Raw genomic sequence first — 12,183 nt, 5'->3', positions numbered from 1 at the left:
CATGACATGAAGGTTCTTTCCAATTGCCTCTCCTCCATGCAGCTGGAATTGCTTTCTCGCTCAACACTAAACTATGGGATGTTTGTAATTAAGCTTTTTTCCCCCTTTTCTTTAAAAGTAGCATTTGGAGCTCCATAAAGTCATCTGGAAGTGCCATGAGCCTTTGGACTGAGTTGGATGTGCACATGGCTGCCAGGACCGGATATCTATTGGCGCAAATGCGAAGCTTTGTGTTGGAGCTGGGACACAGGAATGTAAAAGTTCGAGAGACTCTGGCCAGAGTCCTGATCTCTCCAGATGGTCACAGGATATAAACTGCAGCTGGGAGGCAAGTTCCAGAACCCTCCTAGAGAAGCTCTGAGGCTGCAGAATCGCGTTAGACAAAAAGGAGAAGATGAGGAAACTTCTGGTGCTGCTACTCCTGACCCTGGCCCTGGCAGTCTCCTGCTATTGTGCAAGAGGTAAGGGGACACAGCATTTATCTCACCTGGAGTGTTCTCTGAGTGTATTATTGAACACTTAAAACCTGAGAAGACTGCCTGCTCAAGAGGAGACCTGATTGGGGCTAGGCAGTATACAATGGGCTACTGCACTGGCAAGGTGTTATATTATATAGGTCACAAATAAGAATGGGTTTGGGGGTCTCCAGCCTAATCCCAAATAGACATTTGCCTCCACTAGGACACAAACTATTGCACAATTGGGCATGACTGGCAATCTCAGAAATCCAGTTTAGGATTTAGGTGAATTAGCAAAACTAGGTCCCCAGTTTTGGACAAATGGATTTCGCTGCAGGTCAGAATTGAGAGGAATTAGCTAAACTGGATGGACACTGGGGAAGGCTATGTTATATCTGACAACCCTGGAAAGTTGTACCGTGCCCAGAGACATCTGAGGAGAAAAATAAAGCTACACTTTTTAATTCCATTGAAATATGTTGGACTGGGAGAGGTTTTGAAGGCACAATGGAAAAAATGGCAGTGATACTGTTAAAAAAATATGGTTATAGGATATAAACTACAGCTGGGAGGCAAGCTCCAGAACCCTCTTAAATAGGAAATAGCTGAAGTAGCCATAGAGGGGTGAGCTGCACAGCTGGAGCGGGGTGGGAGACCTAGATCTGAAATAGCAAGTGTTCAGCCTCTCTCTGCTTTATACAGAATGGACAGGGATGGGACAGGAAGGGTAGAAAGCTTGCCCTGTACTTGCCTGTACTACGCCAGTTCTCGTCAGTGTTAAATTCCTCTGTGTTAAAGATGACCCTGTAAACGAAATACGCTCTCACAGGCATCAGATGGGTGAGAAATTAGTTAATATTTTGCAACACAGTTTTTAATCTTTGATTGTTTTCCCCTCAGAGAGCTTCTCTCCTTCATTCCTGGACAGTCTGCTCTAAAGCAGCTATTGTATACCAGTCTGTTCATTAGTCTGGGTCCTTTATCAGTTTCCATGTGGAGTGCAAAATACAGATTGGCTCCACAAACCTAGAGATTTCCAGAGGGCTCCATTCTACAGCAGACAGCATGTTGCCCTCTGACATTTCGTAAAGACTCATTGTCTCCTGGTATAGGTGGCACAGTTTGGATAAAACAGGAACTGGCCAATACCTTTGCCAAAACTCACAGTTGAACTCCTGAATCTTTCTAAGGTTAAAAAGCATTAAGTTAAAGACTCCCCATTCCCTCTCATCTGCAACCTTCTCCTCAGAGGAGGAGGTGAAGGGGGTATCAACGTGGTCACTACTTTCTATCTCCCTTAGTACAATCCTTCATCTGCCTGCCTTACCTGCTGGTAGTGTCTAGTACAGGAGGCTGGGGGTCAAATGTCCTAGTGTCTATTCTCTGCTGTGTTACCTTAGGCAAATCACTTACCACTCTGTGCCTCAGTTTTTCCAGCTGTAATATGGGGATTATAGTGCTTACCTAAATCACAAGGTAATTGGGAGAATTAACTAGTTAGTGTTTGGTGATCACCTGGAGATCCTCAGATGAAAAACACTGGAACTATTATTAATCACATTATTACTAAGACTCTGATGAGGGCTGCTGCTCTGCTGGGTTCTCTATGGCTAAGGGCTGGGGGATTCAATGCAGTGTGGGAGTCAGTGCTCTAGACTCACATGAACTTCAAATGAGCACAGCACTGGGGGACAGGTGCATGGGGTGTACTGGGGCAGAATGACCATGACGAGGCTGCCTGGGGAGCTTTGACTAAAGATGGGGGTGGTGTGAAGTCTGCTTATCTCCTCTAGGGGCAGAGGGAAGGGGATGGGGTAGAAGAAAGTTGGCCAGGTTAACTTCCCCCGCCTGCCTCTGGTGGCAGGTTGTTTGCATGGCTGAGAAGAGGAGCTGGGGACTGCTTGGGGGTAGAGTTCATTTGGAACGTAGTGAATAAGACATCTACTATTTTCCCCTTTCTCTTCACTGTGGTGAATGTGACACCGCAAAACTGCTGGTTAGCTCTCAGACGCTGCTAGGTAACGGCCAGATTCTGATGCCCATGCTCAAGCTGAGTAAGACCTTACTCTGCAAATCAGACCCATTGAAGTCAATGGTACTACTTAAGTAAGGTGTATTTAACATGAGCCTGAGGGTCACAAGCTAAACCTAAATGACTTAGGGTCAAACTTGGATACCCAGACTCATGCTGAATAGCACCTTTCTCCACAAATAGTCTGCAGGGTCTGATCAGACAACAAATGTGTCTTGCTGGTGTAAATGCACACGGTGCTTTGGAAAAAACCACAACAAAAAACCACAACCCTCCCCTCAAAGAGTTTACAATCTAGCAATTAATCAACATATTTATGTTCCTAAATCTTCTTTGTCCCCTTAAATACACTTCTAATACAACAGCAGATGGGATTTGCCATGGGTGGAAGAGCGATATGTGAAGAACTAGAGCAGAGCCCGTGTGGTATGGAGTGGCAAACAGAGTATGGCCCCCAGTAAGATCAGAGGGAATTCCCCTTGGGTGATTGCAGGGACCATCGAAGGTTAGAATTAAGAATGAATTTGGTACATACAGTGGGTTCTTATGTTCTTATGTCCCTATCCTCTGGTTGCCAGAAGCTGGAATGGGCGACAGGGGATGGATCCCTTGATGATTACCTGTTCTGTTCATTCCCTCTGGGGCACCTGGCATTGGTCACTGTCGGAAGACAGAATACTGGGCTAGATGGACCTTTGGTCTAACCCAGTATGGCCGTTCTTATGTTCCTCTTTAGATGACTGGAAAGCTGGTGTTGTGACACGAACACAGACATTACATTCTTCCCTGTACCTCAGTTCTGGTCTACAGTGCTCCAGAGGGCAGGACTATTCCTAAGTATTTTAATACCTGCCTCCTCTTCACATTCTGTCAAAGACCCTCAGCTCCTCAGAGAGAACAAAGAAACACACCTTCTCAGTGGAGAAGGAGGAGAGATGGTGCCATCCAGGCTGCGTCTACACTAGGCATTTTGGGCAAAATTTCCCATTATTTCTACCACCACTGAAGTTCTTTTGATCGTATCTCTAATGTAGACAGGCTTCCCATCTTGGCATTTTTATCACTATGTCATCTTGCTCCAAGCAAGCTGAAATGACACTATGCATATGTCTACACTAGAGCTGGAGACATGATTCCAGCGCTGGTGGACATACCTGTGCTAACGCTGATCGGCAGGAGTGGCTAGCCATCCTGAGTATGTACCTATGTTCTTGGACAGGATCATACTTGGAGGGATAGCCCCGCCAGCTGCTCACACTGCTGCAGCCACACTCCTGTTTGCAGTGCACGGGGCTCAATCAGAGTTAGGTCAAGTATATCTTTGTGAGCTGGAATTTACACCTTCCCGCTCTCATGCAGAGATACCCTATAAACTCTGGTGACACTGATAGAGCTGAACCAGTATTAGCAATGGTGGGAAATTTTTGCCCCAGACTTCTAGTGCGGACAAGGCCCTAGTGGGGGCAGAGAGATAAAAATTCCCAATGTGGGAAGGGAAATGGTGTTGCCCAATAAGGGAGGGAGATACAGTCATCCAATGGGGGCCAAGGACTGGAGTCACTTGTTTGGTTCCTGCATGGTATCCCCTGACTCCTATTCTTTGTTTTCCAGATTCAAAGGACTCCTTGGAATCACACGGTGTTGAAGGTGAGTATCTTGCTATGACTTTCCCCCATCTCTGCAAGTGTCTCAAGCCCTGCATCTGCCTCCATCTTTCCCATTATCAGGATTAGGGAATGAGTGAGATGCTTATGGAATCCTCTCGTTTCTTTCTCCTTCCTTGACCAACACTGAGATCTATAGCAGGTGTCATCATGAGTCCTCTCGCCTCAGCAGAACACCCGTGACAACTAAAGGTCCAATTTTCACATGGCCTGGTGGAACTGAAGACCCTGCAAACAGTAGGAAGCAGGCAGCAGTGACATGAGCAGGCTGAGGTTTTCAACTCTCAGATAAACCAGGACATGAGGCAGGCCAGTCAACAATCATGTTGCCCTGGGAGCTACATGGGGATTAGGGTGTGAGCTAGCTGAAGTAATAGCAGAACAGAGGGATACCCATAATGGATGTCACAGAATGGCAGGGCTCCTCTGTTGGCTGGAGTTAGAAACATGCAGGAGTTAGAAACATGCACCAAGCTGCTCAGTTAGTAGTTCTGCTGACTTGCTGTGGCAAGAGAAGCTTATTAGCTCCACTGGGATATGAGGGAGATGGAGTGACAAAGAGAGCTAGGGTTTGGGACAGAGAGGTCCCTTGAGGGAAAACCTAAGAACAGTCAAGTGTTGGGAGAAAGTTTAGGCTGAGCTTTATGTTGTATCACTGCAATTTCAACTAGCAGAAAAAGGGTACGTTTGGACTATGTACTGACTGTGCATATTCTGTTCAGTTCAGGGTGGGACCTGAGTTTAGGGTCTGAAATGTTCCCCTGTCCCTCACTCTGCTCTGCAGCCTGGCTCACAGAAATCCATTAGGAAAATTATCTCCTGGCTCTCTTGGCCCCCTCTTTCCCCTCTCTTGTCCCATAGGTCGAGGGATAAATTGCTGCTGGGGATAATTAAAGCTGGAATTTCCCAGAGAACCAATCAAAACATGGGGGGAGGGGAGGGAAGAGAGAGAGAGAGAGAGAGAGAAACACCTTTACAAGGGAGGTTGTAATTGCTGGCACTTCTTACAGTGAAGGTTTATTTGTAGGTGGTATTTCAGACCTGATCTGAGCTCAGCTTGCCAGTTGGTCCCCAGAGATAACCCCTTCTCTCCCCATGAGCTGGGCTCTCTCACTGGCCAACTAATCTGGCATCAGAAAGAACATTTTGCTGGCAGTTGAAAGCCTGGGTTAAGGAGCTGAGCTGAGCTGGGAATGGTACAACCTCTATGCAGGAAGAGCCTGGCAGCCATCTCGGAGCATTCCCCAAACACAGGTATCCAAAACTCTCCATGAGTGCTCAGTGTGCTGGGGGAAGGGGTGCAGGGTCCTCTGCTCTCTCAAGACTCTCCACACACGAGCGCTAGGATCTCTCTGTGCAGAGATTAGCGGTGTATTTCCCCGTTGGCAATAGTCTCAAAATCTTTCCTAGCACTCTGCACACATGGGCACCAATATTAATAAGCACAGCCTTCTTACAGTCACTTAAAGGTATTCTGGCTGCGTGGACACCAGTGTCTCAGCAGGCAACAGTCAGTGACACAACCTCCACTGCCTTCAGTCACCTTGGGGTGCTCTGAAGACATTGGTACCAAGGCTTCACTGTGCAATGGCCAGTGGGACAGTCCATATTAGGTTGGGTCAGATTGTATAGAAGAAGGCAAAACTCTAAGGTCATCAGGACTGGAGAGAGAGGGAACCATGTCCCTGCAGATTTGGGGCTTGAGTCTCTTCTCCTACTGCTCCTGTGACTCCACTGACTGCAATAGCTTTGCTCCAGATTTACATCAGGGTAAGTGACAAGAGACTCATGCTCCTGGAGTTCATGACCAAGGGGGAACTTGGCCCTGAGACCAAGTAGGTTGGAGTGGAGGGGGAGATAGGTCCCTGCAACTGTGGAAGAGAGGGAGACAGAACTGTGGAGGCTGGGGTAGGCAGATGTGCACTGGGAAGTAGGGTGGGGAGTGACTGTGATGAGGGATAGCAGGAGTTCCATCTCCAGAGGACACTCTAGTATTTGGTCTAAAGGAGGGCAGCCCCAAAGCTCTAACCCACCGTTCTATTCTCCCGTGGCAGGTGTCAAGGTAAAAAGAGAAACAGCCAATGCCTTTGTGAGGAGGCAGAAGAGGTCCTACCCCTATTATGAAAGGTAAAATCTTCCCTACCTCACCAGCTGGGTTCAGGACTGAACTGTGTATGGATTATTTCAGAGAGAGATAGGAAGGCAGTGGGATCTGGCAAGGAATTTGATTCATGTCTGGGATAACATCCTCACACGCAGAAGCAGAAAAAAAGGATGCCGGAGACACTTACTGGAAACAAGTGGCCCATTCTTCCTTAAAGGGCCATAAATATCCCCTGAGGAGTCTCTGACAGACATAGAATGACCATAGTCAGCTTTACATCACCTCCGGTAAGAGCCCCCAGCACAGGGGCATGCCAGATGCGTTGCTTGGAGTATTTCAGGAAGGGGTGTACTTGGCTAGCATTCCTAGGCTGCTGGTAATTCTGGCTAATTGAACTGCCCTTAGGGGCCAGGGAGAGTGGGGTGCAAGTTAGAGGCTGCTCTAGCCTGCATCAGAAACCAAAGCAACCCGCTGCACAGGGCGCACTGAGGAGGTTTCATCTTTGCCTTCAGTTCCTGCTCTGAGCTCAGATCTGCTGCAGGGATGAGGTCAGATCAGACTGGCTTTTCATTCTGACTAGGCCCAGATACTATAGCAAGCAGACCTTTTTTTACAGCACTCCTGGAGACAGGGACTCAGAGAACTTTGGCTGACAGATTGACACAAGAACATGCTTCACATACGTCCTGGGAGAGGTCACCAAGCTACATCTCACAGAGGCCCTGAGGGATAAGACATTTCTAGTTGAGCATCGTTGGATGGTAGTTAAAGGCTTGGGTTTAATCCCCAGTTAGTAAAGCTTCTGAAAGGATAACTAAGGTTCCTGGGGTAAAGTCCCAGCTGGTAGACCCGACCCACTCCCCTGGAACAATAACCAGGGAGCCTGGGTTCTATCTTTAGCTGTTAGAGCCTTGTGGACAAGATAGGGAACTGGCTTCAATCCCCAACTGATAGAGCTCCCTCCCATGCCTGGACATTAATCAAAGGGACTAGGTTCTAACCCTTTGTAGGTAAATATCATATTCACTATGAGGGAGTCCATCTCTAGGGAATGCTGGGTAATCATTCTCCCTGAGTTCAGCAGGTGGCATAGGAGTCTGATGAGTCATGAGTGGCATCTTTCTCTTTGTCTACTGCAGGTACTATGAATTGTACAAATCCCCAATGGAGCTGAGGAAGGAACAGTGTGAAAACTATGCCCCCTGTGACTACTTGTCCGAACATGTGGGATTTCATGCTGCATATCAGCGTTACTTTGGGAGATTCTGAAGAAGAGACTGTCCCTTCCCTCACCTGGCTAGGGTTCAGTCTGACCTCCATAAAGACTGGGGTAGTGGGAGGAAGGGAAGGAAGGAAAAGGGAGAGGTAGATTGGGCCCACTTCAATTCTGCTCAGCACTGATGAGAGCACAATGGCAAAAGTTACCCCATATATCCATTTTCCAGTCCGAGACTGCTGAATACTAGTTGTGATCCTTCTACCAAAGGCATTCCCCTCTGTGGCCTCCCATGGTATTTTGAGCTTCTTCAGAGAAAGGAAGGTGAGGAGAATCCATCTTATCTGCTTCCCACAGAAGTTCCAGAGCAAGTTTAGAAAGAGGAGATTCTTCTGAAGAAACTCAAAATATGACAAAGGGTGGCAGCAAGATCTTTTGTGTTCCCTCCCCTGCCAAAAAAATACAAGATGAGGGGTGAATAATATGAGCAATACAACAGTGTGTGTGGGTGTGCTGTGGAGAGCAGCGATCCTTATGCACTCACTGGAAAGGGAAGGGTCCTGATGCTTCCTGTTGTGATGGGGAAAGTTCAGCAGTTTGCCACCATCAGGTTCCAGAATGGGATGATCAGCCCAAGTGTATGTTTGTGACAACACATGAACCACTAAAGGTTTGGTAAAAAGAAAAGGAGTACTTCTGGCACCTTAGAGACTAACAAATTTATTTGAGCATAAGCTTTCGTGAGCTACAGCTCACTTCATTGGATGCAGTCAATGGAAAATACAGTGGGGAGATTTATAAAGGTTTGGTGATTCCATTCAACTAAGCACCTTGATTTTATATACTTCACTGAGCTTCTTGGGCCTGCAAAATTGGGGTGGAAATCTCTGCTACTTCTGGTACACCCTGTTTCTGGTCAGGCTGAAAATACCCAAAGAAAAAGCTGTTCCTCAGAATTAGTTGGGCACTTATGTTTCTGGTCCTGGCTGAAACAACAACAACAACAACAAATATACAGAGGCAGCTGTAAAAATAAAACAAAAAGTTAATTGAATTTTTATGAATCTTCAACAAAAAAAGGGGTCAGTTCAGGGTTGGGTTGGGTTGGGTCAGTGCCAGGTTTATCTCAGTTGGTTTGCCGATCCCCAATATGTATCTTTCCTCTTTGCAAATTCATGCAGGTATCTTTTTATGAGTGTTATGCATAAGCAACTTTCTGAAATTTCACCTGTACCATCATATATTCTGTTCTGTAAGGGAGATGTCAGGTTCTCCAGAGGGGCAGGTGTCTGCTTAGCAGCAAAATTCAGATGGTGGCTGGTGAAATCATCCCCAGCTGTTGGCTATAATAAACGCTGGTTAAGTAAAGCAGGTTTGTGTTTTGCTTCTCTCTGTTCATGTGTCCAGCATCCAGTGGGGAGTGAGAGGTGGTGAGATTCAACTGGGGTGGAAGAGAGGTCTGGAAGATAAAGCTCTCTCTCTGTAGCAAAGATGGGTACTGAACAGGAAACAACAACATTGGCCTGATTCTCCTCTCACTTACCCCAGTGTTAATCAGGAGTAATTACATTGAAATCAATGAAGTGATACCTGCAAAAGACTGTGTCAGGGAAAGGTGGATCCTACTTTACCATTAGTTGAATTCTTCCTTCCCCTGGAGAGACCTTCTTCATACTGGGATAAGAGGTGAACCCAGTCCCCATGTTCATGTAGAAATAGACTTAGTTCTCACTGACCTTAATGGGAATCCCAACTCTCCCCTGGAGGAACGTACTCTTTTGGAAAGAGAAATAAACGTTTTTCCTTCTCTGAGAGTCTCACTCCAACTGTAAAGAGAAAGAGATGTGGGTCTGAATGAAATACCTGCCCCTCTTGGCTCTGCAGTTGAGAGAAGGGCTACAGGAATGTCTAGCCCCAGATAGGTACCTTGTATTGTACCATGTGGGTGAAAAGGTACTAGGCCTTTCAGTCTGCACAGCGTAGGTATATATCTGAGCTGGGTGACTGGAGCTCCTTCAAAGACACAGGCCAATTGTTCCCTCTATAAGTGGAACCCCACCTCACTTGGGGACAGCGTGTGTTTGTGGGATACACCTGTAACAAACTGAAATAATGATGTACTGCTGATATGGGCATCCTAGCAAGCTCATAGAGATAGTGTGAACCTTATGGAGCGTGTATGGTTTGGGATGGGCTTTGTTTAGGGCATGCATGCATCGCTGAGTGTGGAGGGTAAGGTATACACAAAGGGGTCTCACAGTGGCACAAGCTGCTTATAGTTTTGCAGCCCTCTCTCATCATTACATATCCTCTGCTGCCACCTAACGGGCATTTCATTTCACTCAGTGAAAGAGCACGTGGCACCACTAAAGCATTTTACATTTTCAGAGCTCTGCATGAACCCTGCACTCCAAATGCAGGCTAATCTCCCATTATCGTCTTGCTAAAATATACATAGAAGCAAAGGCCTAAGGGTTCAGTGGGAAGGGATAAATGGCAAGTGGGCATGATATGCACAGTCAGATTTGTGAACTGACGCCAACTCTGAAATTCCAACCTAGATACATGTGGGATTTATCTTCTGATTAGTTAAACAGTGTCTGCACTAGGCATAAGAAGACTAAGCAATTGCTTAGGGCTCTGAGCAGCTTGAGGGGGGGGTGGGGGGGGCTCTTCGCTTTTTTAGTATGTGTTGTGTGTGGGAGGGGGGGAAAATATTCCTGCTTAGAGCCTTCAAATGGGGTAGCTCTGCCAAAATTCAAATACCCGATAACAGTGGTTCTCAACCATTTTTATACTGGGACTCTTTTCAGTCTAGCTGGGATATAGTCAGGATTGGTTAGTCTAATCTAATTAGCAATTTGGGAAGGGCCAGGGCCTTGACATATGCTTGTGATCCTTCCAAAGGGGACATGATCCGAAGGCTGAGACCTCATGCTTTAAAAAATAAGGACAGAGATGACTGGACAGTTCAAAGAATTAGAAGGAGGTTGGCTGCCTTTATTACCTTGTCCTCTGAGGCACAACGTGACATCAGCACAAGGGTGCAAATGCCTTTACATCACTGACATGTCATGACCCAGTGTTATAACATTCGGAGGCAGTGTCATGATATAAGGATATCATGCCAACCCCTGATTATATTTCAGCACCAATGATGCCTATGTCATCTATGTGGTGGCACAGGGACCACTGTTCCCTCTAAGCTGTGTGCGTCTGCGCACGCACACAGATTCTAAACCCTGCGCACACGGCGAAACACCGCACGCACAACAATTTGCACAGAAGACATTTTTTGCGCACACGGCCTGTCAAAAATTAGAGGGAACATTGACAGGGACCTGTTTCTTTCAGATGAACCAAGCCACAAACACCCCTGTGTACCTGACCGGCTAGTCAGAGCATCATCCTTGACTTTCCATCCATAATCCCATCTGACCCCAGTGCTAGCAAACTGTGCTAGTGATTGAATCTCCTGTCTCCCTTCCCCTGCCACACATAGAGAGAACTGTTCTTTGGCTCTTGTTCTATGTAGAGCAATCATCATAGCCCACAGAGCATGGTAAGTGAATGGGAGGGCTCATCACAGCCTAATGGGTGGGCGGTCACAAAGAGGTGGGAAGCTGCTGTTGCGGGAGGATTAGTGTAGATTGCTGAATGGGGCCCAGCATATGCAACTTTTATAGAATCATAGAATCACAGACTTTAAGGTCAGAAGGGAAAATTCCTTCCCGACCCCAAATATGGCGATCGGCTAAACCCTAGCATGTGGACAAGACTCACCAGCCAGACACCCAGGAAAGAATTATTTGTGGTAACTCAGATCCCACCCCATCTAACATCCCATCACAGGCCATTGGGCATATCTACGGCTAATAGTTGAAGATCAATTAATTGCCAAAATTAGGCTATCCCATCATACCATCCCTTCCATAAACTTATCAAGCTTAGTCTTGAAGCCAGATATATTTTTTGCCCACACTGCTTCCCTTGGAAGGCTGTTCCAGAACTTCACTCCTCTGACGGTTAGAAACCTTGGTCTAATTTCAAGTCTAAACTTCCTGATGGCCAGTTTATATCCATTTGTTCTTGTGTCCACATTGGTTCTGAGCTTGAATATCAAAGGGCCCGCAAAAACTTTGGGCCATCCCTATTCAGGTCTGTTTCTGTGTTGTGCAAGCTGCTTCTTACAGGGTATGGGGCAGCCTCTCCCCCCCAAACCAGGACTGCTCCTCAAAATGAGCTCACGTGGAAGCCCTAAATTGGAATGGGACATACAGCCTCTCGCAAGGCACTAGTTGGAATCCAGCCAGTCAGCAGGGACTGAAAGTTGCTACCTTCTGTCCCTGTTCTGTGATGTGTAAAACTAGCTAGTGGGTCTCAGTGTAGTGCATTTATGGGACAAATGCCCACATCACCTGCAACTTTGGCCACTGTTTGGCTCCTTTGTTGGCAGTCTCATCCAGGGAGGCCAAGAACAGCAGTCTTTCATTTGGTGAGGAGCAGCTGGCAAGCAGAGCTTGGTTGTGTGGCTGAGTCAGGCACCTTTCACAAGCAATATATTCATTTAAAAATATATGAAAAAGGATTAGAATGGGATGGGCAGCAGTGTGGTTTGAGAGGCTAGGACAGGGTAGGGCAAGAAGGGAATAGGCAGCTGTGTTATCTGTCGTGCCAGATGGGTTCTGAACCAGAGAGGCATCTCAGTT

General features: G+C 46.8%; 1 protein-coding gene across 1 annotated transcript; it reads left to right on the top strand.

Annotated features, from left to right (window-relative positions):
- Positions 1-353: 353 nt before the first annotated feature.
- LOC140906614 (osteocalcin) lies at positions 354-8,828 on the top strand. The gene is made up of 4 exons (XM_073330854.2): positions 354-461; positions 4,102-4,137; positions 6,209-6,281; positions 7,398-8,828. Exons 1-4 carry the CDS (start codon positions 395-397, stop codon positions 7,525-7,527), a joined length of 306 nt encoding a protein of 101 aa, XP_073186955.2. The 5' UTR covers positions 354-394; the 3' UTR covers positions 7,528-8,828.
- The last annotated feature ends 3,355 nt before the right edge of the window (positions 8,829-12,183 follow it).

The sequence above is a fragment of the Lepidochelys kempii genome, chromosome 1 (genome assembly GCF_965140285.1).
Source record: "Lepidochelys kempii isolate rLepKem1 chromosome 1, rLepKem1.hap1, whole genome shotgun sequence".
NCBI lineage: Eukaryota > Metazoa > Chordata > Testudines > Cheloniidae > Lepidochelys > Lepidochelys kempii.
Note: the sequence above shows the minus strand (reverse complement) of the source record. Positions and strands in the feature narration are given on the sequence as shown.

Coding starts and splice junctions, on each gene's coding strand:
- LOC140906614 (XM_073330854.2), top strand. CDS start 395: ATGAGGAAACTTCTGGTGCTGCTACTCCTGACCCTGGCCCTGGCAGTC. Junction 4,138..6,208: donor GGAATCACACGGTGTTGAAG/GTGAGTATCTTG, acceptor CTCCCGTGGCAG/GTGTCAAGGTAAAAAGAGAA. Junction 6,282..7,397: donor TCCTACCCCTATTATGAAAG/GTAAAATCTTCC, acceptor TGTCTACTGCAG/GTACTATGAATTGTACAAAT.